General features: G+C 40.7%; 1 protein-coding gene across 1 annotated transcript in view; it reads right to left on the bottom strand.

Annotated features, from left to right (window-relative positions):
- The window catches only part of RASGRP3 (RAS guanyl releasing protein 3), a 50,893-nt gene that overhangs the window by 10,150 nt on the left and 14,550 nt on the right, over window positions 1–26,193 (bottom strand). Inside the window, exons 2-11 of the mRNA XM_076334295.1 lie at window positions 21,892–22,081; window positions 20,271–20,373; window positions 19,567–19,629; window positions 18,243–18,374; window positions 16,373–16,520; window positions 13,814–13,987; window positions 13,282–13,398; window positions 12,700–12,975; window positions 5,764–5,841; window positions 1,484–1,600 (exon numbers count right to left, since the gene is read on the bottom strand). Of these exons, the coding sequence (XP_076190410.1) occupies window positions 1,484–1,600; window positions 5,764–5,841; window positions 12,700–12,975; window positions 13,282–13,398; window positions 13,814–13,987; window positions 16,373–16,520; window positions 18,243–18,374; window positions 19,567–19,629; window positions 20,271–20,373; window positions 21,892–21,961 (1,278 nt within the window). The 5' untranslated portion in view covers window positions 21,962–22,081. The remainder of the gene's footprint in view (window positions 1–1,483; window positions 1,601–5,763; window positions 5,842–12,699; window positions 12,976–13,281; window positions 13,399–13,813; window positions 13,988–16,372; window positions 16,521–18,242; window positions 18,375–19,566; window positions 19,630–20,270; window positions 20,374–21,891; window positions 22,082–26,193) is intronic.

The raw sequence follows: 26,193 nt of genomic DNA, 5'->3' as shown, positions 1-26,193 counted from the left end.
ACAAGAATTTAATGTACTGAGACCTCTGAAAGGTGCTTGCGTTGTCCTTATTTTAATGAGAGCATGATGAAGCCAATTTCTAAGCACCTATCAAATGACCTGTAACCGATGACTGGCAGACCTCAAAAATATATCATCAAGAAGGAACCAATACGCAAACCCAAGTAGTATTCAACACTTTTAGTAATAAAAACAATGCCTTAAAGCACAACTCAAAGCAGCCAGTAAATGAAGAAGATTAGCAAAACGAAGACAGCTGTACAGAGCGGTGTGGGCCTCTTGGTAAGCTGTATCATAACAGCCCCAAGCCATGTTTTAGTCCTGTCAAACTCAAGATCATACATCCTGAACCAGGCCAAAATTGTGGAATGGGGGACTGCATCTCCCCCACCCACAGGAACAAGAACAACCCTCCACCCAGCACATTCTGGAAAGATTAAGGAGTTGCGACAGACTTCCTATTTAAACAAGCTATCAAAGAGAGGTTTGGATGTGGAGTGATTTTTATCAACACATATGGCACTGACGAAAGCAATACAGGAAGAGCATGTGCAGTTCTGGCATCCCACATTAAGAGAAAAATGAAACTTTTTAAAAAAAAGAGCATGTACAAAAAGTAAACCACAAGATATATTTGAAGTCTGAGTGAGAGAACTGAAGACTTTGCTTAAGTTATCTTAACAACATAACCCAAATTAATGACCTGTAACGCAGACGAGGTCAGAATTTAATAGTTCTTCCCAGCCTTAGTTATTAATTTGTAAAAAGTAGAAGGAAATCTTGCTTCATTATCTACAACACATTCCTGGTTCCTCTGCATGCTGCTTACATCACTAAAAGTCCCTTACACACCAGCACAACAGGGGTCAGTCTCTCCAAAGGAACCTGGTAGTGTTTGGTTTTGTTTGCATTACCTAATACGCCACCTTCCAAACTGAAGCTGGAAGATCCCAGCTATAATTCTTCATGACTTCATGCCCAGATTTTTAAAGTGACACCAAGACAGTGCTTTCTTTACCATATGTAGTGTGCTCTGGACAGTCAAATGACAGCAAGTTGAAAACCAGAAATAGGGTTTCCAGAAACCTTCTCTGGACCTAGTAACGCGTGAGTCCTTGTTTCTGAGCATTTTTGTTTCCAGCTGTCTGGTACCAGACATAAACTGGGTGACTAGAGCTGCGAAAAGTCAACTTTGCCCTCTGAATTTATATTTGCTAATCAAACCTATTGAACAGCAGCCAGGCTTTGTATGCTCCTGGAAGTTTGCTCCTTTGTATCGAGAAACCTGCTTACTAATCCCATCACTGATTGCAGGAATAAAATAAATATTTCTGAAAGTATCAATAAAGGCTCAAATTTGTTATCGGATGTCTGAAATTCATCCCAACCCTAACAATCTCTTGAAAAGCTTGAAATTAATTATAATGATGACAATATCAAAGCTATTGTTCTCTTTGACCAGTATATTCTTCCAAATACTTACATCCACCAGCTTTCGTATGTGCTTGTTAATGACGGTAGGGTCGGGTTTTGGTACCACTCCAGATGCCCACTCCAGTGGCACTACTGGCTTGTTAGGGGTCGTTGGGGAGGTAGGCTGCTGAGAGATGGATCAGAACACAAAGATTTTAAAATCTGAATTATGAAGTTGAATTTCCTGCTAAAAGCAGCTCTATATGTCAGAGCTACAACCACAAACTACTGGAGTCCCCGTGCTGTAAAAATGTGCTTAGCAAAACATCAGGCAAGGTTTTAAAGGGTTGCTTGCCCCTGCTAACAGCTTCAGTTGGGCTCTCCGTGGCACCTCGCAACTACCCCGGCAGCAGCAGTGCCCAGCGAGCTCAGAAGCAAAACCAGGCACTTTCCTCACTGTTGTCTCCAGAGGGTTCAACAGCAACAAGTCTCAGAGGAAGGGGGAAGGAAGGAGAGCCTCTGGACACAGCGGGCATCAGAAATAGGCAAGCCCAGAAACCTGCTTTTCTCCTTCCTGGTACGGCCCCTGAGGAACTCGCCAATATGATGCAGCCTGGCCCCAGCACCCTGCCGGAGGGACCGTGCCCAGGAGCCACCCGAGGGACTGTGGTGGCCTGGATAAGTTAATTCTCCTGCTCTGTGTGGCACCAAGAAGAGGGCAGGATGCAGAAGCGGGGACAGGATCGTGCTCAGCCATCCCACTGGTTTCCAGCCAAGACGTGCTATGACGACATGGCAGGGAAATGCCAATGCTGTAGTGGAACAAGAGCGAAATCTTTCTGGGCAGGGACAGGAGCAAATTTACAGTAGGCCTGGATGCACAGCTTAATTCATCTAGGCAGCCTGAGCAGAAAGGGGCTAACCTTTGACTTGCTCTCCTGATAACACCAGCTAGACTATTTTATTTTGAAAACAGCTTGGTCTTGATGAAACGGTAGCTGACAGCTCACTTGATGCACAGAGCACACCGCCCGACTCCCTCCACGCCACTACGGTGCTTTGGGAGTAGCTCTGGCATGCAGCTTGGCTTGTTCAAGTAGAAAATATAGGACAAACCTGAACACAGTTTCGGGTAAGGCTTCAAAAACCACCAGGCAGCATGAAAAATGCTGCAAGGCGTACTGGCCTTCTCCTGCATCTGCCACTGGACAGCCAGCAGGTGAAGCAGTGTCAAGCAGAAAAATTTCAGCATGGTTTGGATCAGAAGGGAGATGGCCCACAGGCTCAGAAGGCCCCTGTATTAGCTGATGAGCAAGAAATCTGGGTCCCATCTGTCTCCCTCTGATATGCTGTGAGTTGAGAGGGAGATCATTAAGCCATCTAAAAATGTTACAGTTATTATTGTGTATAACAAAGGTATTGTAGGCTTTGACATTGAGATGAAAAATGGTCACAAGGTCATACTCTACCATGTTTGGTAGGGAAAAAAAAAGAAGGATGTGTCAGTGGGTTGCTTTATTCATTTGGCTTTTCCTTATTCAATTGTCTGAACAGCTTTTATCGGTTCCTCAATGGCTCTTGACTCACTATACAAATCTACACAGGTAAGTTTAAGGAAGAAAAAAGTCCCTATATCCACAGAATTCAATTCCAACAGGAAATACAGTGAACCTGGACATCCAGCTCTATATGCCAAAAGCACTTACAGAATGTTCTAATCCTAAAATTAATGTCACCACACAGTGATGGACCAACATGCTGGCAAGTGTTTTTGCTCTAAAAATATGCAGAAATGCAGCAATCTTTTAGAGATGACATGTTACATGATAACATGCAACATGCCAGTATTGTGATATTCTTACAGCTATGGTCAGAGAAGAAATTTGAAATGTGCCTTCTCTTAAAAAAAAAAAAACTTAGACTAAAGGGACTCAAAGCATCAGTGTCAAAGTGTCAGAGTGGTGCTAGACTACCAAGTCCTCACAGAGAGCTTTTAACTCCTGCTGGTCCAAGTGCAAAACGGCAGAAAGAGACTGAATCCTCTGGAGCATTCCTCTTTATTCTGGGCTATTTAATTTGAAGTCTCATTCAATTTTTATGTTTTTTGACAAGCTGCAAGCTTCATGTTACTGCCCACTAGCCAAAGGGAAATGTCAGTTCCTCCTGTTTCACTCATAGACTCGTATGAACAACCATAATTTTATTTATGTATTTGAAATGCATGCTACGAGGACAGGTACTAAGCAGTGTCCAGACACTACCTAGCTGAATTTATTCAATGTTCAGAAACACTGTATCTGGTCATGCTGTTTGTGATTCTGCCTGTATCTCCTGGCTGTTTCACCAGCACAGGGCTAATGGTATCGTAGACTGAAAAAGCATTTTCAGATGGATGCAAACATCTGCGTATTTTGGCGTTGAAATAAATTCTACTCAAAAGCAATAAATCTATGTAAGTGTGTCTTCAGTGCCATAACTGTACCAGGCAGAGTTGTCTTCTAGCCAATAGCTGTACTAGCAAAAACTCCCAACAAGAAGGTAACTAACGCGCAGGGAAAAGCAGAACAGTGTGACAAGGAGACGCTATACTACAACTGGCGGTCAGCCTTCAGTATTTTTTTAGGCTGCTACATTGACTGAAGAGTCTCCTCCCAGTTTTAGCAGAATGAAAGTTTTGCTCAAGTCCCTGTTGACAGCAGACTTGTATGCTAACAGATCAGCTCCACTTTTGCCTCAAAAATGACTGCAGCAGCATGAGGCACTTCCTCTGCAGTGCACCTGCACGGGAGTTGTACCCGTACAACAATAAATCAAGGAGCAGTTGGAATGATATAACTGTGCTGTCATGTTGCCTTTGACAAATTTTTCCACATACAAAAGCTCTACAGATTCTTTCCCCTCTAATATAGCTTGTGTGCTTTGGCACTCCATCAAAGAGAAGTATGCTTCAAATAGTCCGGCTTCTGTCGATTCAGCTGTAGCTTTTTACCCATCAGTGTGCTGCAACAGCTCAATGTCACTGGTTATTCATTGATCGTTATGCAGAAGTCTCCCACAATTGCTGGGTACTGTTAAAGTTCACAGCACTGTTTATATTGCTTTTGTCCTTCTTAAAGCTCAGGCTGGAGATCAAAGTGGCAACGTGATAATTTTCTTCATTTACAGTAGTGGCCCATTGGTCCTTCCACAGCATAGAGCTGTAACAAATCAGGTTTGCTGGCAGTAATGGGAGCACGAGGGAGCCAGAATTACTGCGATAAATGGGAACTGTTGTGGTCAAAGCATATCCAACAAGGACTGGAGACTCAGTAACGAAATCCCAGGTGTTCAAACTGAGTTAGTGTTGACTATGGAAATATTCAATAGCTTCCTTACTATTGTTCATTATCCACCATTGAAAGCACACACACATAGTCCTCAGACTGGTCTCCAAGAGTGATAAACTATCTCAAAACCCAGAGAAGCCCTATAATTGGAAATGAAGGGGTTCTGCTTCCTTGCTTGCTTTTAAGAATACTTCAAAAACGTAAAAAGCGCTGCAACGAATCACCTCGGACTACTGGACTCTGGTCTCACACCCTGCTAAGCATTTCCAGCCACCCTTAGTTTCTGCTGATGTCAGACTTGAGAGGGCTCAGCCTGAGAGCATCACGTGCTGCATATGACAGGTAATACGGATGTTAATGCACTGATGAAATGCTCAGAGGGAAGAGGAGTCCCCAAACTTTGGAAACAGAAGAGAGAGTAATACATTAAATGAAATTCAGCTATCAATGAGAAGATTTATCTATATCCTCAGACTTGAAAAGCATAATGAAAAATGCATCAATGCAGCATTATCTTTAGTTGCACATACTAAAAAAATGTAGTATCTATTCTGAGGTGTTTAAACACTGCTTGAGAGCCCAGGATACAGCCAATTCTCCATAAGCAAACAGTTTTTAAAACACTACAGCTAATGCTGTGCCTTACCTAAAACAAATCTTTGGACTCAGTGTTGTTTTATAAAACTGCACTAGCATCCAGAAAATGAAGTAAGGATCACACAATAAATAATTGATGTAAACTTACAAAGGATATCTTCACATAAAGCAGAACTGTGTTTTCCAGGACTTGCAGAGGTTTTGTTGAAAAATAATTAATATTGAAGTCTGGCATGTTTCACTATTTACTTCTCCCAATATGCACTAAAACCTATAAAGAGTGACTGTGTTTACTATACAAGCATAAAAACTAAAAAGCTTTATGTGAATACGATTAAGGAAACACATTAACTGTCATTTAAAAATTTAATCAACTGCATGCAGACAAAATAAGCAATAAGTCAAAATGCAGTAAAAGATGACCTACAGATTTGGAGTTCCTTGGTTCCAGCACCAGCGAGAGCTTGTAGATATCATCCTCAGTGTGATAGAGGTCCAGGGACAGCTATGTGTGAGAAAGAGGGAAAACCAGTAATATTTATTAGACTGGGTTGGATATGACAGGCTTGTAAGCAGAGATATACCTCCCACTGAAGCTAAAAAAAAAATTTTGCTACTCAAGAGCTCAGGATACACACCAAAGCTGCGTGCAGCTGCTGGGAAAGCAGCTTTTCACAGAGCTAACGTAACCCAGGCTGGTGAGCACACGTTGCTGCTCACGCCTGTACCGAGCCGAGCAGGCGCTGTACTCGAGGGCTGTCACAATCTGCATCCCAACATGTCGAGTGAGAGAGGCTGCGTGCTGACCTTCTCCAAAGAGGGACATTGGCACCAAAGACCACCCTTATGCAAAACACTTTCTTCTAGCAGCTCAGTGGTAATGAGAGATCTCAGAGAAATAACCTGGTGAATACAAAAACTGCAGGGAAGAAGTTGTAAAGGGGCTAGGCTAGAAGGACTTCAGACTGTGTTCTGGTCAAATTTTGTTCCTGAAGAAGGGCCAGAGTACTGCAGCTCTTCCACAGAGATCAGCCCGTGCAGCAATAGCCTCTCTGGAAAGCCCTGGGCACTGCCACAGGCCCAGGAGACACAGGCCAGGTTTGGCACCGCTGTTGATGCAGCAAAGTGCTCCCTGAAGAGCAATCCGAGTTACTTTAGCCCAGCTTGGCCTGTTCCTGATCCCCTCTCAGCAAGTAAGGCAAATTCCCTTTCAGCTTCTGTTTTTAGATAAATGAAAGATTTTTCTTTCATGTTCTCATTCTTTTCCCTAGAGGTTTTAATGAGGAAAAAGAAGGGGCATAAATACACTTAAAGTAAGATGAATCTGTTTGTTTTTACTTTGGCAGCTGGGGTCTTGAGCCGATGCAGGTCTGCAGTAAACTCCTCCTCTTCTGGAGTGATGAAGGACAAAACTAATCAACGCTGTGGCTAATGTTTTGCAATGAGAGGAAACGAACATTGCATGTTTCCTGTGATCATGTCCCTACGTTAATTGGTTTTGGAGTAATTGACATGATTTGAAGTTATCATCTATCTTGCAAATCCCCAATTAAGCTAAGATTGAGTTAAAAGGATGTTTCCCAGCCGGCAGATAGAATTACTACTGACTAAATGACTGTGACAGAAGGTTATTTTTAGAGAACCTGAAGTGCTGAATTAGTAACAAGCAGGACCAGCGACACGGCACTGCAGAACCACCTCTAGGAACCACCTTCTTTTAGGCAGAATTTCGTGCAATGAGTAAGACAGGAGTTGTGCCCTTTTCTCAGATAGGTACACATCCCAGAGCGAACACATGGCTTTAGATGGCTGGTTATTACATTATTCATTTTGTCTAGCTGTAACACTATGCTGATTTTTGCGCTTCATAATTTGGTTATGGGCACCAGTGAAAGCCTGAGCATCCTGCAGGTTCCTTCACCCAGCTGGCATGCTGCTGTCATGGGGGAATGTAAGGACCTGTCCTAAAGAGAACGTAGATCCAGTAACTGCTGTAACAAATATTGTTCATGTACTTAGTTATTCAGTGACTGTATTCTTAGGTTCCTTGGTGGTATAAAATAAACAGAACTCAGTTGGAGCACATGATATTATCAGGTCAGGCTGGGACTGACAGTAGAACTGCTAGTTCAAAAGGCCTTGCCCTGTTCCTACTAAAGAGCACAGTTTTCTCAGCAGGCCAGATGAGCAGGGTGTGGGTTTGGGGATGGAAATGCATTAGTATTTACTGAGCAAGTTTGTATCTCCCCCTCCCTGAATTATCTGACCTTATCATAAGCAGCAGTTATAACTTCATTAGGCACAATGTGTAAGCACACAGTGGACAAGGTATTGTCTAGTACAAAAGTTTCAAATACTAGCAAAAAAATTACAAGCATGATGACTCTGCAGTTATATAAGCTCTCATTTTATATTTTATTTACAGTTTTGCTCTGATGGATAAAGGTGCAATAGGAGTTTTCCTAGGACAACCTTTACAGCGGGTGGCAGTTTCCATTCTAATTTGACTTTCATTGCTGTCCTATTTTTCCAAGCATTTGGGGGGGATTGAGGAGGGTGGGGGAGTGATCAGGAAGGCACGGCTTTTTTTTTTTGTAAGTAGAACTTACCGAAGTTAGGGATGGTGACTTTCAATTTGATTGTTTAGATATTTCTCATTCTCTTCACTAGACTGTACAAATGACTGGGACTTTCCAGTCATTTGCATACAGTCTCAGAACAGGTTAGATAAATAGCTGTTGAGACCTAAAAATAGTGGGGGGAAAACTGGTGGCACCAAATAAGTTCTAATGCAGTTAGTATAAATACACTGTAGTCTAGTTGAGAGACTGAGATCCACCTCCAATCCACAGAAAGTGATGAAACATTTACCCACAGACTTTTATTCACATTGTGAAATAAAAACAATGTAGAAATACTGCACAGCAGGTAAGGAAATCCCTTAAGCATCCTTAGCAAATGTAAGTTTTCTAATGATGAAAATGCCATTAGAGCTATTATTCCTCTCTGGTGCGCTGCCAAGCTCGTGCTTAGGTCCTCTTTTACTACTTCTACTTCTTAGCTCCAGGTTTCAGATGCCAGGGACTGGTACAGAACCAGGTACAGAGTCAGTGGAGATGGAGCGAGTGTGGCCAATAAGGCAGGAAAGGAGGAAGAACCACACAGACTAAGAGCAAGCATGCACTAAGAAGTGAGTCCATCTTCATGTAACACACTCTGGCTCACCGGCAGCTGAGTTGCGGCACGTTTACCTCTCTTGCCCATGTAACTCAGACTCATTTACACATGACAAGGGAGGACTTGCATCACTAGAGCTCCCTCTCAGCTTTTGCAATCTCCTATGCAGGTAAACCTGGCATCTGTCTCACTGCCCTCCATACAGCAAACCTTTGCCTTATTTGTGGCATGTTAACTTCCATGCAAAATATTGGCTTCTTTCAGCTACTTGTTTAAAGCTCAAATTCTGTGAGCTAGAAGCTGGTTTTTTTATGCTGACAATAAGATGGGGGGGGGGGGGGGAGGGGAAGCAGACTTCTAAGTTTGTGTGCAGACATTTAAGGCAAGAGGAAGACCAACTTTCCAAAATGCTGATCATTCAGCAGCTACCACTGAAGCCAGAGAGACCTCTTGTTCCCCATTCACCCTTTTGGTCTATATGCACAATAGCATCTGAAAAATGCCTATAAGACCCTTGACCAGGTGGTCTGAAGTTTACTACCAAGCCCTCGCCCCAGCTTTTAAGCCAAGCTCTCACTTCATAGCTTTTAACACAGTCTCCCCAAATGTCACCATTTCCAAACCACTTGAAAGGTATCAGCTCCCCCAGAGCGGATAGGGCTCCACTACCGAGGAAAAGAAAAACCAGGGCAAATTCCCACATGCCCGTGAAATACCCATTTTATCTTTTTGTGCAAGTTGTTGGACTAGCAAACCGGCACCCAGTGATTTACTTGTCAAGCAAGCACAGGCCAGGCTGTTAGCACTTGCTAAGTGTGGTGTAAAAGGCAACACTGAAAGGGATGGAGGCCAGGCAAGAGATTTACACATTGCTTATCAGGACAAAACACCTACTAAAAGCTTGCCCGGATAGAAGCAGCTTAATGGGAAAAGAGCAGAAGTGAACAAATAGTTGGGTCAGCTGATTCACAGGCAAATGAAAAGCACTCTACGCGTTTATACACATTTACTAGTTCTGAAAGGGAGTTTCTCTAAGTAAGTTAAAGATGAGCAAAATTTTTCAGTTTACATTAGAGAGGGAAGACCTAGCAATAAATAGAATAGTTATTTCTTCAGGCTCTGAAAACTGAGGATGACTTTGGCAGCAAGGGAGGCTAAACCTGCTAAAAGACTGTTTGCACGTAGCAAGGTCAACTATTTTTAGTTAGCAGTTCTTGTCAGCTTTGTGCTGCAATCCTAGCTTTTCTTCTCCCCTTTCTCTGACCCCAGCCTATAACTTAAAACTCTCTTATTGACAAAAAGATTGACAGAAACATTTCATCTACTATGTAAATTCATTATTACTGTTTAAGAGACCACTGTAAAAAAAAAGTATTGTATTCAAACGTACAGATAAGGACAAAACCTACATACTGGAAGAAAAATGAGAATATTCATATTACGATAGGTACCAAAATTCTGGCCCAGGAACTTTTTGTAGAAATTTGGTTTTTTGTTTTCCAGGAGTCACCATCTTAAATCAGAACTCCTACACTATCAAATGTACTTGACCCACAACTACAGTTCCAGTGACTACTATGAAGACGGAATTACCCTGGAAAGGTTTTAGGATACCTACAGCTGTCTACCTGGGATACCCATGGCTGTCTCCATCATGACTAAAAGGTACCACCATGGAATCATGCTAACAGATAAAAAGCAGCACAAGTTAATTTTAACCCGTGATCAGGTCTGGAATCAACATCGCAGCATGCAGCTTCATTTATTTACAATCAGATTGGCTCAACTGTAACCAAAGTCAGCAGAGTTATATTAGGAATTAATACATCAGAGCATTGTAAATGAAAAAGTACCCATCACGTACTCAATTACTTCTCCTGGTAAATGAAATATACTGAATTAAATATGAAAATATAAATAAAATCCCTATCATTTTGCTGAAAACAAACAAAACAAGGAAAATATTTTTTAAAAAAGGAAAAACAGAGACACTATATAAACTCAGGTTGATATAATGATGGATATGAACCTGCAAGGTCTTACAAAAATCTGAAACTTTCTGCTCCTTTTGGAAAGCAGGCTGCCACCCAAAAGAGAGAAGAACAGCTAATGAAAATGTCAGCAGCAGTTCAGCTTCCATCTCTCACTTCACATTGCCTAATGTCTGCCCTTTTGGGCTCAGTTTCTTATTGCTCAGTTCCCTAAAGCCTGAGGTTCCACTTCCCCCTACTCACAGCCAAGCTTGTAAGAAACTGTGACCTTTCAAAAATGACCAGGGAGGGAAAGACTGGCATGAGATAAGAAAGCAACTCTCAATCCTTACAAAAACAAAGCAAGATAATAAATATCTGCCTTTATAGTCCAATATTTAAATTAAAGGGGTGTTGCAGTGGGCAACACACGGTCCCTTCTCTTCCCTGTCCCACTAACCAGGATTAGGACTTGTTCCCAGATTGTTCCATACCAGGTGCAACAGGAGGTTTTCCTATTCCCCCAAACTTTCCCATTCCTCATTACAATGAAGCCACAGGTATATCCACACCAGCATGGTAGCTCCAACCTCAGGCTCATATTTGTCAGCCTCCGCAGCGTAAAGCTCTGTACCTGATCAGTCCCAGCATAAATCCATCACAAACTACAACCTCTGCTTACTTTCTAGATAGGCACATTTTTGAGCATTTTAAAGTAAAGCATGAAAGGAAAAAATCCAAGGCTCCTGCCCAATAGCCCTCCAGTTAAGGCATTTACCTAGAACAAGCCAGGTCACGAGAGTCACCTCAAGTCTGTGACCTGACTGAGGAAAAACTGCAATTTGGTTCCCATCTCTCCAGGGAGTGGGGGACAATGCTGAGACATTGCCTGTTCTGGACACAGCTATTCAGAGATAGTCAAATTCTTTCCCTGGCTTTTGATCTAGATTTTTTTCTGTCATCTAAAAGAGAAAAAAGAAATTTGGAGAAAAACATGGTCTCGACAAGTTCATGTAATCCAACAAAATGAACGCTGGAAAAATTCTCAAATTTGTCCTGTTTACACACAGACCTTGTTTAGTTCTAAGTTTATTTTTAAGAGAATTCTATTGATTTAAGGAGACCAAAGATACTCTCTTTCAGTCTGGATTAGCGATTTGAAAGACAAAGTTAAATAACAAGAACAGAAACAGCATAAAATGATTACATACTTGTAGTGTTTCAGATGTTTCTGACCACTCTCAGGTGAGTAGGTGACTTTTATTTGCTTGCAACATCAACTGCTTTATAACAAACAACATGCCTTTTTTTCAAGTTTCACAGGTTCTATCTTCAATTCCAAGATACTGGGTTTTGCCCGTGACCTGAACAAACTGTGGTGCTGGGTCAAACGCTGCTGCAGTTGAGATAAGTGCTAAACTGACTACATTTCAGTAGAAACAGGATTTGGCCTGATGGTTCAGGCTCCACACCTCAGTATGTTTTGAAATAAAGTGCAGTATTTATCAAAACGATATTCATTGCCTACACATCAAAAAGGAGACTGAAAATTAATTCCTTTTAGCATTGCCAGTTGCAGCTTTTTTTAAAAAAATGTTTTATTCAGTCTTTTTGCAATCTCACTTTCCTTTGGTTTGAAATGGGACATTCAAATCCTTATCTGTAATTTGTGAGTGCAAGTTCAAACCTCCCCAAATGTAGCCACTGCCAAGGGGGAAGGAGAGGGGAAAGAGCAGGGGTTGCAGGGGCTGTTTAACACAGTTCAAGAGCATTTTTATTTACCGGATAGGAAGAGTACTGTGTCGCACACAAAGCACAGGAGAGCGAGAACTGATTGATGCCAAGCTGGAATTTCACTTGTGTCCCCATGTCAACATGTCACCCGATCTTTGCACAGGAAATGTAAGCCTCAATTCTAAGCAGTCAGAACCTAGTTTTTACTTCTCCTAACACAAATACAGCCCTCTTTCTGTCATCCTCAAAATAATTAATTGATAACAATCCTGTTGCTGCTTCCAACCATCACATACTACAGTAATAAAACTCTCTTTGACTTCATTCACACCTCATATGAACCTGTTTCTGTTTTGTATTCTCTCCCTTTACTTTTACAAAACTGGGATAACAATGTGCACTTATCTCTATAGATATACATATTCCTACTGACATTCAACATCTGAATAACAGAAGTGAATTGAAACATGCTCAATACTTACGGTTAGCAGGTTAATTAAATCCATATTAGGCTCTAAATGATGAGAGGCAGTTTGCAGGGAAACCAGTTCACTCAAGGTGATGGAAAGCTGCTGCATTTTCACTATGTTAACTTTATTCTCATCTATCCAGTCCGGAAAAATGACATGGACAGCAATCAAGTCTTTCAAATGAACTCCTAAAATAGGGATTTTGAAGCCAACACAGTCAGCAAAAGCCTTGCGGTAGTTGCAGTAGTTTCCATTGGAAGAGACCAGCTCTGTCATTTCGTTCCAGTCCTACAAATAGCCAGAGAAGCAAGTCTCTGTGAAAGCATTCATAGCATTTCCTTAATCTGTTTTAAATGAGCACAACTTATGTCAGGGTGTCGACAGTGTTAATTTCCTCTCTGGCATAGGCAATCAAGCAGAGGATCTCTGTGAGCTGATCCTTCTCCACAGAGAGGAATGCAACCAAAGAGCCTTTTAGGATGCCCTGCCATGATCCAAGTATTGTGCTAGTGAGACACCTGCACTGCAGAACCCATCAGACCTCAGAGGGGTGATGTTCTGCTCAGTATGTCTATATTCTGGAGTCCACCATACCTTTGTGACTTCTGAAGACAGATGAGAATGAGTTTCTTTCAGGCGAGAAATAGAGCTGTGGCTTAGACCTCCCACAACTGCCATCAGTGTGTTGAAGTTCTGGAGGTGAAGGAGCTTCTGCAGGAGAGATTGATCATGCATAATTAAAAATCAAGGAAATACATGTGGCAGCTATCCCGTGTCACACACAAGATAAAGGAGACAACCTATCACTGCTAAAGCAGGATTCACTAAACCAGGAGACATAACAGAATGGTTCGGCATTTCTTTTTTAAATTAGCTTAGCTCCACAAGAAACACACAATAGTGAAAGCTGTCAACTAGAATACAACAAAGAAAAATTATTTTATAGTTATGTCTGCTAGTTAAAAAATGCAGACATACCACACCTGAACAAATAACCTGCAGTGATGTTGAACAGGCTATTCACTGAGGAAACAGCACAAAGGGCATCCAGTTAATTTGTTTACTGCAATCTCTATTTATATTATTGCTTTGTACTGGAAGAAAAAGACTCATATGCAAGGCTTACCTGTGCAACATTGATAAACTTTGTGATTACTTCGGCCCTTTGCTGGGGTGTTGGTTTGCTGAGAACCATGAGCTGGACCCATTTGGAGATACCATTAAATAAAGCAATAGATCTCTCCAAAGTAGGATTGTTCTCCAAGCAGCCATGGATCACATAGCTTTGGTAGTCTGTGAACTAACAGAGGAAAGGTATTTTCAGTAAAACGGTGGACAACTTAAGAACCAAATTGAAACTTTGATCATTTTTTCTTCTGAAAGCTCCTCTTGTTTAGAAAGTGGCCAAGACTCAGGGTCAGCAGAGTCTGAGAACTGCACATCAGTTCTTTCTTAAAAGTTTTTTGTTGTTGTTTTTTGGGGTTTTTTTACTTAAATGTCAACTTAAAACTTTAGTGTTTGTGTGTCAGGTAATACAGGAGCCTGCATGATGAGCGTGATTACTACTTCCATGGAATTATCTTCCCCATAATTTACTCAATATTTACAATGTTATACTCTGTGTAATTTTACTTGACATCCTCATGGCATGATACCCTATAGGAATTATCTAGTGCTGCAAGCCAGAAGCGTATAAATAAGAGCTTTCATCCCACTCCAATATCCTGACCCACTCCATTGTTGATGTAAAGAGGGAAATCTTGGCCCCACTGAAATCGATAAGAACTCTGTCACTCTTCACAGGAGCTTGAACTGCATCCCAAGAAGCTAACTATGCACCCATTTTCTTCCTCCTATGTCAAAAAAATTCTGTCGCACAAGGAGCTACTTCTGATAAATCTTGCTCCTTTTGATGTTATTGTTCAGTCCCTGTGTGTTCATGGACATGGTTCTACATGGGAGAGCTACGGTTCCCAAGAATTAGATTTCCCTAAATGTTGGGAAAACATTTTTCAGCTGTCCCTTAAAGACAGATTTTCAGAAGTTTATGACATAACTTTAGCTTGTGTAGGGAGTTGCTTACAATGCCAGCTGACATGGGTTTCTTGGTCTTAGCTGATCAAAAATTGCCTGCTAGAAGACCATACAATGGCATATACTCTTACACAGCAGATGGTCGTCTCAGAGCTACAGATAAACAGTATTTCAGTGTTCAGATACTTTTAAATGTTTTCTGTTATAGTTAACACTGCCCTTCCTTCTCCCCCATATTTTTTTTAAATAGGTAAAACCAAAGACAGGATTCAGACTAATCATCTTCTACAACTACATAGCTTTGAGATAATAAGTAGTACAAGATTAATTAACTCTAATTGGTTGCAGAGAAATATCCGAGATGATAGGAAAATTCAAGTTGAAGAATTAACAGACAAATTAGAAACAACAAGGAAAAAAGAAAATTCATTGCAGGTCTGAGTTTTCTTTCTGGAATTCCCAAAGTAATTAAAATATATCTTAAGTCTAGTTAGAAATCCATGCCTTTTTTCTTGTCCCTCCCTCCTTCTTGGAGGTTAGCATTGCACAGGTCACGGTAGGGTGTTTTCCCGTGATTTGAAGTCTAGAGTAATAAACCTTTGAACATTATTAAATGACGTCAAAAACGATTCTATTTAGGCTGTTCTCAGCTTCTCGTTGATCTCTTTTTCCTTCCTCTCTTGAAACAAACAAAAAACCTCATATATTTTTCTTAGTTTGGGAGCTTTATTTCTTTCATGCTCCTAAACACTTTAAAAAAAGTCTCATTTTTTTGCCGAAGAGAACTTGTCATCTTGAGAACTTACTGTTTCCATTTGCCACCAGATACAGTGGCATCATGTGACCTTTTAATATGGATATTTGCCAGCAGAAATCAGCATTTCTTTTGGCATTTGGGTTATTCATTTGTTTTGCTTTAGCTTCTACTTTGATTTTCATCCATTTTTACCTCTTGTTCATGTACAATCCTGTGTAAAAAGAAGCAACTGTATTTGAATTTTCCTCAGTGCCAATAAGGGAGAAGGAGGAAAGAGAAGTTGTGCAGTCTCTGTTCTTGCAGGTTTTCAAGACCCGACTGGCTAAGTCCCTGAGGAATGTGGTCTATCTCAGAGCTGACCCTGCTTTGGGCAGGGGGTTGGCCCAGAGGCCTCCTAAGATCCCTTCCAACCTGAATTATCTTCTGATCCTAAGTTCACAAATGAAAGTACAGTTTCTGAAGAAGTGGTTGGGAGTGAATGGAGACTACAGAAGGACTATATATATTTCAGTCTCTTCAAAAATTATTCATTGCGAAGACTCTGATGTTTCCTGAAAAGTAATTAACTATTTTCTTCAGAGGAAAAAACCCACCTGAAGATTTTGAACAATAATATTAGTTCAATCAATTGCTGCAACACATGGCTGCAGCAGCTTTTACCAGTAATTTTTGCCCAGAATTTATCCACAAATTTAACTTCTGTCACTAAAAGCATCAGTCATTAAAAAGATCAAGGAAGTGCTGGTGCAGCCATGGCTATGTACATCATATGAAGGATTATAAAGATTTAGTACACTGAAATGTGGAGGGAAAAAAGTCATAAATGTTAAACCATGTGAACACTCTTTAAGGACAGGCTCCTAATTACAAGTGACAAAGTTGTAGGCTTCTTACAGAAATTCTCCTAAAAGATTTATGTTCCAGAAAAGTGAGATGTTCAGCTAGTTCAATGGGCTCCAGATGGTCAAACAGCAGGCAGGCTTTTCCTTTCTTGGAAATCCTCTTCCTCTGTGTAACTCTTCTCATCCAGTCATAGGAAGGACTGCAACAGAAAAATAGGTATAATTCTCAATTCTGTCTGGATATATGTGAGTGTAGCCCACAGTTTGCACATGTAGTATAAAATTACCAAGAGAAAGACCATGAGCTTTCTGATATGTGACATCTAGCACATAACAAACACTCAGAGTAAGACCCATTCAGGTGCATAACAGAAGGTAAGAGTTTCGGAGGTGCTACTGCAAATGATAAATAATAGCAGGTTTCTATCAGAGCAAAAGGACAACGTACTCTTCTCTATGATACAGGAAGCCATAATTAAAAAATGCTTTGGAAATACAAGAAGAATGGAGAGAACAAGTCTTATGAGGAGTGGCTGAGGGAACTGGGGTTGTTTAGCCTGGAGAAAAGGAGGCTGAGGGGAGACCTCATCGCTCTCTACAACTACCTGAAAGGAAGTCGTAGCGAGGTGGGTGTCGGTCTCTTCTCCCAAGTAACTAGCGATAGGACGAGAGGAAATGGCCTCAAGTTGTGCCAGGGGAGGTTTAGATTGGACACAGGGAAAAATTTCTTCACTGGAAGAGTGGTTAAACATTGGAACAGGCTGCCCAGGGAAGTGGTTGAGTCACCATCCCTGGAAGTATTTAAAAGACGTGTAGATGAGGCACTTAGGGACATGGTTTAGTGGCCATGGTGGTGTTGGGTCGACGGTTGGACTCGATGATCTTAGAGGTCTTGTCCAACCTTAATGATTCTATGAGTCTATGAATCTAAGAACGGGTCACACCAAATTCTGATACAGAATAAAAAAAGACTTGAATAACATCAAGGATTAATTTTTACTCTGTAAGACCACAGGTCCATGAAATAATGGAACAACAGAAACTGTCAGTCACACAGCTAACAAAACAGTAAGAAGTGGGTGGACAAAAAGGCAAATTATTTGCTTGCAAGCAATGGAATAATTCCTACCCATATACAGTAAAAGCACTTCAGAGAGCAGAAAGAGGTTGCTAACTATTTTAAAATGAAGATTTAAGAGGCAATATTCATGTGATTTCACTGGTACTGTTCTTGCAGGAAGTCTTGCAACCCTCATTGAGATTAGGAGTGCTGTCCTTCCAGGTTACTATGCCATTTTTAAATAAGGAAAAATCACTAAACATATTTTATTTTAAAAGAAAATCTACAATATCAGGTGAGGTACAAGAGCCTGTCTGCTGATGTTTAAAAGGTAACTGATTTCAGCGTGTCAAGGAAATGGTAGTGTAATCATTTTGATGCAATAAAACTACAAATGTGAATGCTAAAGATTATCCAGTTAAATCATAGCAAAGAAGGACACAGAAAGCCACTAGAAAAAATTAACAGGTTACTGATGAGAAAACAAAAAAGCTTCCCTGAGAAAGTGCAAGATTTACACAACATGCCAGTCACTGCATTGCTTGTCATTCTGTATGAAAAATGATAGGAAAAAAGTAATATTAATCACTTAATTGGCACTAGCTTTGTCAGGAAAATTATTTCTTTCCTGTTTATATTAAAAACTTACATACAGCTAAGAATCTTCTGTTTACTGTGACACTACAACTAGAATTTCAAATTTTTAGTAAGTTCAGATTTAGAAGACAATATAATCTTTTTGTAACTGCTTTTTTGCTCTCTTGAGATCAAGATGGCTCTTAGTATTTTTATATTTTGCACAGAACTAGAATTCTGCTGTTAGAGACAGAGAGAAAGATGTTGAAGCTCATAACATCCTTACATGCTGGAGATATCAATGAGATGGATGTGATCCTCATATCCAAGCTGGCTGGCTACTTCTCGAAACTCTTCAGTCAAACGAATCAGCCCAAGATCCAAGTTAAACTCCGCAGGAAATTCCAAAATCCAGTATCTGAAATCCACAGACAGCGGTTTAGAGATGCCCAGGGATTCAGGTGTAGCATTCCATGGCCGCATATATATACTCACTTTTTATTGAATAGGACTTATAAATATTTCAGACCCAATGGCTTTTGGGCAGAGAGGGTGGACTACCCCAATTTCTTGCTGCTGTGATTGTCTGTGACACTGAAGTGGCAAAAGACACTTTATCATATAATTTCTTTTAGTTAACTCACGCACAACACAGCAGCATTCTATTGAAATGTGAAATTAAAGTGATGCCTCAGGTGACACACACAAGGCACACACATGTGTCCTGACTCACGCTGCCAGGACACCCAAATGACACTTGCACTTATCCCTTGTCTAAGTGAGACACTTTATCTGCTCAGAAAAGATTTTTCAATGAAAATGAAAATGTGAATTTGAGTGGCAGTGCTACCATGATAACCATGTAAACGAGATGTCTCCTCTGCTATTTAAGGGGGTATGGAAAAGGCTTTATCAGTCCTGCTTTCAATACCTCTCTCCCTTTCTTCACAGTGATATAACTTAGTCCAGAGGAAGAAAGAAAAAGCATTTGTTTGAGGAAAACAGGTTATATCATATTAGCTTAAAAATTCATACTTTCTCTTTTACAGTGAGATGTTCCTACACGAGCACAGATGAACACATGAAAGCTTACCCATAGAAACAAGGTCAGAGACAGTCGGTGCAAGGATCAGAACATACTTGACCTGTAATAGCTTTGGCATCACTAACACACTCCTGTCGTCATAAATTATGTAGGGATTGCATAAACTGAAGCCGACAGCCCAGAGACAATCTTCCTCTACCACACTAGGTTACATGTTGAAGCAAAATGTCTCTCCCCTCTGTGTGGCACTGAACTAGTCTCCCTCTAAGAAATGTCACACTCAAACACCAGGTAGATCATAGTGCAAGTTTTCAATGAGCTTTTTAGGTGAATACAGTTAAGTGAAGTGTCTTAAAAGCTGGATGGCTCAACGTAAACAATTGTTTTCAAAGCACAGACATTCACTCTTCACTATAGACTGGAGATCAAGTTAAAAAAAAAAAAAAAAAAAGAGAAAAGCTTTATATTTCCATGGTTTAGTTTTAATCTTTACAAAAAGAAATTACATTGATAGTATTCACAGAAGCATAAAACCAAAATGCTAGAGGACCAGAAGCATGCTTACCTCATGAAATAGCAGATTTTTAATCTGAATTCATTGCAATTCTCCCCATTGGCATCTCTATACGTAGGCTAGTTAAAGAAAGCTTTGTGTGCCTTGATTCAGTAATGCTGTTTTTATCCACAGAAGACACTAGACCAGCTGAATAAAAAACAGTATCAAACTTTTCTTCCAGAGGTAACCACAGTATGCTCTGATATTTCATTCACTTTCACTGCATCTTAGGGGACACAGACCATTTCCTGGATGCCACTTTGTTTTTTGCCCTAGCAAAAATGCCTCTATTATACTATTCTGAATATTCTGCTGAACAGTTTCTTGCCAGCTCTGGTTAACCAAATACGGTAACACTTCTGATTACTGAAGACTTTAAGAGGTATAAATGACATGTAGGTGCTTAGCTACCACTGAAAGTTCATACTAGTCCAAGGCCAGCCGGCCATTACACATTTGAAAAGTTATCTTGGCAATATATTTCCACTTGTTCAAAGTTAATTCAAACTATGCCTCAGCAAACTTGTACGTATGGAAAAAGTCCACAAGCAATAGCAGAAAGAAGCTCACAGACTTCCACCTTTTAGGCTGAAAAAATCTCACCCCTAAGCCTTGTTTGTCACTAATTAATTGACACATTTTTACATGCAGTCACAGAAACAATCTGCTTTTGATGTTGTAACGTCAATTTGCAAGTCTTCCTGAAAGGATATGTGGACAGAAGCTTGCCAGCCAGCTCTGTGGAAGGCAGATACCACCGATGCATTAAAAGAAAGGTTCTTGGCAAATGGCTGGAGCACCGATTCCCTTTGTCATCTGCAAAAGAGAAACAAGTGAGTTAACCACATTATTCATGAACAGAGAGAAGCTTTTATTCTTCAAGTGGAGTCAGAGAGAAAGGATCAAAAGTGGAAATGTTGGGTCATTATCTACCAAATAGGTAGGAAACAAAACCAAAGAACACAAATGCTCCTTCAGTGATAACTACTGCTAGACTGTAGTGGTAGGTAAAAAAATAATCAGTGTAGGTAACAGGCCATAGCTAGAAAAACGGGGTATGGACAGCACTATGCTAAATATTACAGAAAGAGACTGCCAGTAATCCAAAGAACAAATCCAAAACTAGTCCACCAAATGGGCAGGGAGATGATTTATGTACAACCACTTACAATATTTCTTTTACTGCAGCTTTATAGCTTTATGCTAACAATTACATTGTTAAAAAAGGGATCTGCCTCGAGGAATTAAATTTCAAAGCAACACCTCACATCCGTGCCCAGGGCCCCATCTCCAGCTGCTGTACAGATCCTTGCGTCTTTGCAACATAGCCACTGAAACTGCAGAAAGAGTTATTCCCTAGCATGCTGGCTGACCATCAGCGTGCCTCAACATCTGCAATCTTAGATTATTTTCTGTCTGACACTCTTTTAAAAGACGCTAGTCGATATGCATGTGTGAAATGAGAACCACACATGGACTAGACTTGTCAAGAGAGTGTGTATACAAGGAAGAGAGGCATGATTTCCAACAGACAACAAGTATATGGGCTCTGCTACCTTTCATTAGGTATTTAGAACACAGGTTTGACAGTGGTCTACAAACATGGGTATGTGGGTGTGCATTACACTCAGTAGCAAGATCTGCCCCTTAATTATTTCATCTCTCTCACCTTTAGATACTTGTTTCTCTCCACAAAGGAAAAAAAAAAAATCAATACCTCATCCCAGTCAAAAGCTGTCCTGCATTTCAAGAGAATCTAAATGTAGCTCTGTGAATTAAGGCCCCATTTCAAAGCATTTAAGCCCATCCATGAACTCATCTGACTGCAATGTGACATATGTCATGATTAATGGTGTTATGGATCAAGGTCTATTTCATCACTTCTTTCCCTCAAACCTGGTACATCATATTTTAATAAGAGTAGAAAGATTACATGAGCCTTAAGTCATAGTCTTGCCAATTATTGCATGATGATTCGGAAAACCTTTCAAAAAAATGACTGGTCAGAAATGCAGCTGTGTAACCACTCAAGACAAAGATCAATGCCAGAAATAACTCCTTGAATAATTCAACTAAACACTTCTCTTGGTGAAGGCCAGCATTTTAAAAACCACTAAACCCACCATTGTGCATTATCTGTATTAAGAACATTTAATACAGTATGCATGTGATTAAAATTCTGGCCTGTGTGATTCTGGGCCAAAATGAAACATGGAAAATTTTACAGAACAGAAATGTTTGCCAAGGGAAAGACTGGCTCAATCAGAGAACAGCAGGGGTTATATTATAAGATGAATTTCAAGAACAGCAAAGTAAAATATTGAAAAAGCGTACCAAACATTTCAATACAAGCGTTCAAAAGCTCATCTAACGTTGCAGCCTTCCCAAGTGTGTTTGACCCCATTGTCCTTTAATCTTGTCAAAAAAACCCAGACATTTTCACCAAGTAGAAGGATGTTTCTTCAGCTGCACAGCTTTTTCACTTTATTGTTGGTTGCATTCTTAGCTGGACTTCAAGGAAAATCTGAAGAAAGTAAAAGAAACCATAATTATATGACTACATGGAAGACTTATCAGGATGCAATGTTTACAGTTCAGCTCATCTTTTCTATAAACTGTTTTTTCCCCACACAATACAGAGCACGTGAAAGACTGCCGTAAGCTTTCCCTATATTCCAGCTTGTGTTTTTACGTGTTGTCCAATTGTTTGTCCACTAGCACAAAATAAACCCATAGCAATGGTCATAAAACAGAAACCAGATGGTAAATGAGGGCATGCATGTACAATGACGCACATTTTGTTCAGGTCATTTTATTTACACTTGATAAGTCACTTTTTGTTAATAACCCGGCTTTTATGTTTTTAAGCATAACCTTTTTTTTTTCCCCTAAGGTTACTGGTTCATGGTAATGCTAATGGTCTTAATTGGCACAGACCGCATAAAGTGTTTAATGAAGTTCATAGCAAACATTAAAATAGGAGGCGATTTTTCAAAGAACCTTAAGATCAGTCCCTGCAGCTTTTTAAAATAAATCTTCCCACGGTAGCTGAACACTCACAGAAAGCTGAACACATTCAGAAACTTCTAAATTGTACCATACATCTACTATGCATTTAATTATCAAATATCCATTTATCTGAAAGATGCACAAAATACTCTGTTACAAGTTTTCAGAAATAATTTTACAGGTTATATTTAAAGAAGAGAAGAAATCAGTATTTTATTGTTTATCTGTGACTAAGCCCCACTACTGCCTGACACAAAAAGATAAAAAGTGTTTGAAATGTGACAAACAATAACAAAGTACATCCAGCAACTTTTCTAGAAAAAAAGCCAAGAGTAGAGCTAAAACAGTCCTTGAAGTGAAACAAGGCAGGAATTTGGGAAATTTCTTTTCAGAAGTTGTTGCACGTAACATAACTTTTTAATGTTGGTCATGCAAAGCACTGATGAACTACATACCTGCTTTAATTCACCCACAAATATCAAGTTTTTCAAACCTACCATACCACAGACCTCGTACTGCAAATTCAGTCCTGGTAGGACTGGCATCCTTCACCCTTTCTACTAACCCACCCTGCCCCGCTCCCAAATGCCACTGTTACAATGAGCACAGAGTGCTCTGAGGTAGGTCCCTGTGAGCTTGCAGCCCTGCAGACATCACTGCGGTCCAGCCACCCAAGGGACACCAGGCAGTGGCAGCTTTGCTGGCCCTGCTGGTGCCACCTCAGCCAGCCAGCTCACAGCCACAGCATGGGTGTGCGTGCTCCTTCCTCAGCAAAAGGCAGGGCCAACATATCCTGACACAACTCCTACTTCCTAGAAAGAGGAGAAAATGCTGCTCATTCAGGCTAGGTCTGCACTACTGAACTGACCATGCCCAGATCACCTCCCAGATGCCGAGGCCAACTAGCAGAGGTTGGCCCTTATCTACGCCAGTGAAGTCTCTCAACCTCCCAGACAGAGTTGGCACGTGAAAACTGCCCATGGCTGGCCTATGCTAACTCCCACCTGCACCTCAGATCCACTTAGGAGACCACTGACTGGTCAGGGACCCTCTAGCAGCACAACGTATTGCATCCCAGCACCTGGAAAAGTGCCCCGCACTGGCTAATTCTCTATATACCCAGCTTCAGAGTCCTGCAGGGCTCAGGCTGCTCTAAGCATGCAGCAGTGTTTTGCTTGGAAGACCTTCAAAATGTACCATTCAGCCAAAGATACTATTAGTTTTAAATGGGTGTCTACAGCCAGATTCTTTCTCATCCCATCCAACAAAGGACTTAGACATGAGACACTTTTCCCTGAGGCTGAGAGAAAGACCCTGCATGAAATAAGCACAGCTCACTGAGCAGGGAGTTTCTACAAGTCAGTGCACACACGCAGCCCAGGTCAGCCAACAGGAAACATGAGCAGAGAGGTGCAAGCAGTCAGTCCTGCCCCACCAGTGCCTTCCTCCTAGACGGAAGAAAGCACTTTCCCCTTGGTGGTGCAGAACCCCCTCTTGAAGGAACATGTCTGTTTTTCCAGGAATTGCACAGAGCTCCTATTTGCAATGAATCGGGGGGAAAACTACTCCTTTCACACAACAGTAAGCAGCCAGAGCACTCACCTAAGAAAAAGGGGAAGGTGGGTAACCCAGTGGTCCTTGGTTTTGAACCCATGCTTGGCATTGTAACAGAAGGTGTCCTAACAGTTAGCTCTGGGGCTAGGCTGGGCAGCCTCAACCCTTCCTGCTGGAGCTGTGCCATCATGCAAAAACCAATGTTGTCTGAAATGGACCAGAGAGAGGATGCAGGGAGATATGTGGCTCTCTAAACTGCTGGTCAGGCCACACATGAGCCAGGGTTACCCCAGGTTCAGTCTTTCTTCCCAAGACTGTTTATGTATTTAAAGTGAAAAAAAGTAAGTAGAGCATTCGCTTGGTTTACTTGCTTTGAGAGTTAGCCAGCAGCTGAGCAGTGTTTTTCAAGATCACAACTTTGTACTTTGGCACCTAACTTTTGCTAGAATCCCACTTTGGGCATGTTTGTCTTTTTTGATGATCCCAAAATCCTTCTCTAAGTGCTTAAATTACTGGCTTAATTTTTCACAGAGCCAGCTATCTAGCTCTTCCAACTTCATCTGACTTAGCTTTTTTTCAAGAGGAGGAAAATTAATTTTACATTGGCTATTTCAAAATATTTTTAGTCAGCTCTTAAAAAAATAGAATTGAGAAAAGCTATTGCATTTTCCACCTAGCCCTTGAAAATTGCTGTGCATGAAATGTAGGAAGAGAAGATATTTGATCTGGCTTTTCAGTTTTGTTAGTATTACCATCCTCCATAATATATAGCATAGGAGAGTATCATCTCTGTCTTCTGTCGGCAACAGTATAAAGGCAGCCATATAGTAATTAACAAGTAATGCTCTGTGTAAAATTGCAGGATTTTTTTTTTTTAATTATATGACAACTACTTAACTAGTAGATACCTAGATCCTAATGTTACAGTACCATCCCCCCAAACAGCCTATCTGACCACTAAAGTGTTTTATTCTCATACTGCTTCTAAAAGAAGAATAAAACATTTCCACTGGAGGAAGAACTGGCTGACTGGGGCTAAGCCACATATCCACAGCTGAGCCAAAATCCGATATCCCATCTCTTGAGTGCAGACTCCAACAACCACAACCATTACATCATTATTTGTGTGATTAAGCACTGCTGTTCTACTAGAACAATAAACATCTTGTCTATATCATGCAACAATGGTATCCAGCCACACCACCACCCCACCTCTGGAGATGGATGAGTAAAATACAACTATAAATTTCATCTACATAAATTAAATAAATTATATTCTGCTGGCCAATGGTTCAATGCAAGAGAAGCACAAAAAGAAAAAAGAAAAAAAAATCATAGCAGAGCTTTTCTACATTTAAAGAATTAAAAACTTTTGAAATAAGTGGTTACTAGTAAAAAAATTGATTGCCAAAGGTGCAGTTGGACTTCCAAATAAAGATAACCTAGAGAATCTCTGCCCCCAGGTGCTTCCCAGTGTAACTCTGAAACATCTTGTTGCCATCCAGCTGTTTCAGTAGGATTCAGGAAAGCTGGATAAGAAAAACAGAGCTCACGCAATGAGATCACACAGTTAGTGAATGATTGCATACTATAATGAAACGAAAAAAATAAATTTTTGCCTTATAATGGAATTATAAATCCTATTGGGTTTATTGTGGTTAACAGAGGCTATTAAGGACACAGGAGGCACACAATCCTCCGCAGCTACCCATTCCCATTTCTCAATCAGGCCACTTGAAATGACAGACTCCACTGCAAGTCTTGCTGGTAACCCGCCACATGCTGGATTTCAGGGTGATAGTCAGGGATGGGTGAAGGCTACGGCAGTAGGAATATGATCAATATAGACCTTAGCACTCCCTCAAAGCCTACAGCTTTGACTAAAGGACCCCCTTCATTTAGGTAATAGATACAACCATAACATTCCTATGAACCAAGTCGTGGTATCAGGCATGTCATGCTTTATTTCATGAAAAATTACCATTACGGGATGCACACTTCCTACTTAAGGGGAAAGCAGAAACATCTGCAGTGATGTGCCCAGAGGTTAGAAGTTCGTGATGGAATGAATTA

Source organism: Aptenodytes patagonicus, chromosome 3 (assembly GCF_965638725.1).
Source record: "Aptenodytes patagonicus chromosome 3, bAptPat1.pri.cur, whole genome shotgun sequence".
NCBI lineage: Eukaryota > Metazoa > Chordata > Aves > Sphenisciformes > Spheniscidae > Aptenodytes > Aptenodytes patagonicus.
The sequence above is the reverse complement of the archived record's forward strand: the minus strand, read 5'-3'. Positions and strand labels throughout refer to the sequence as shown.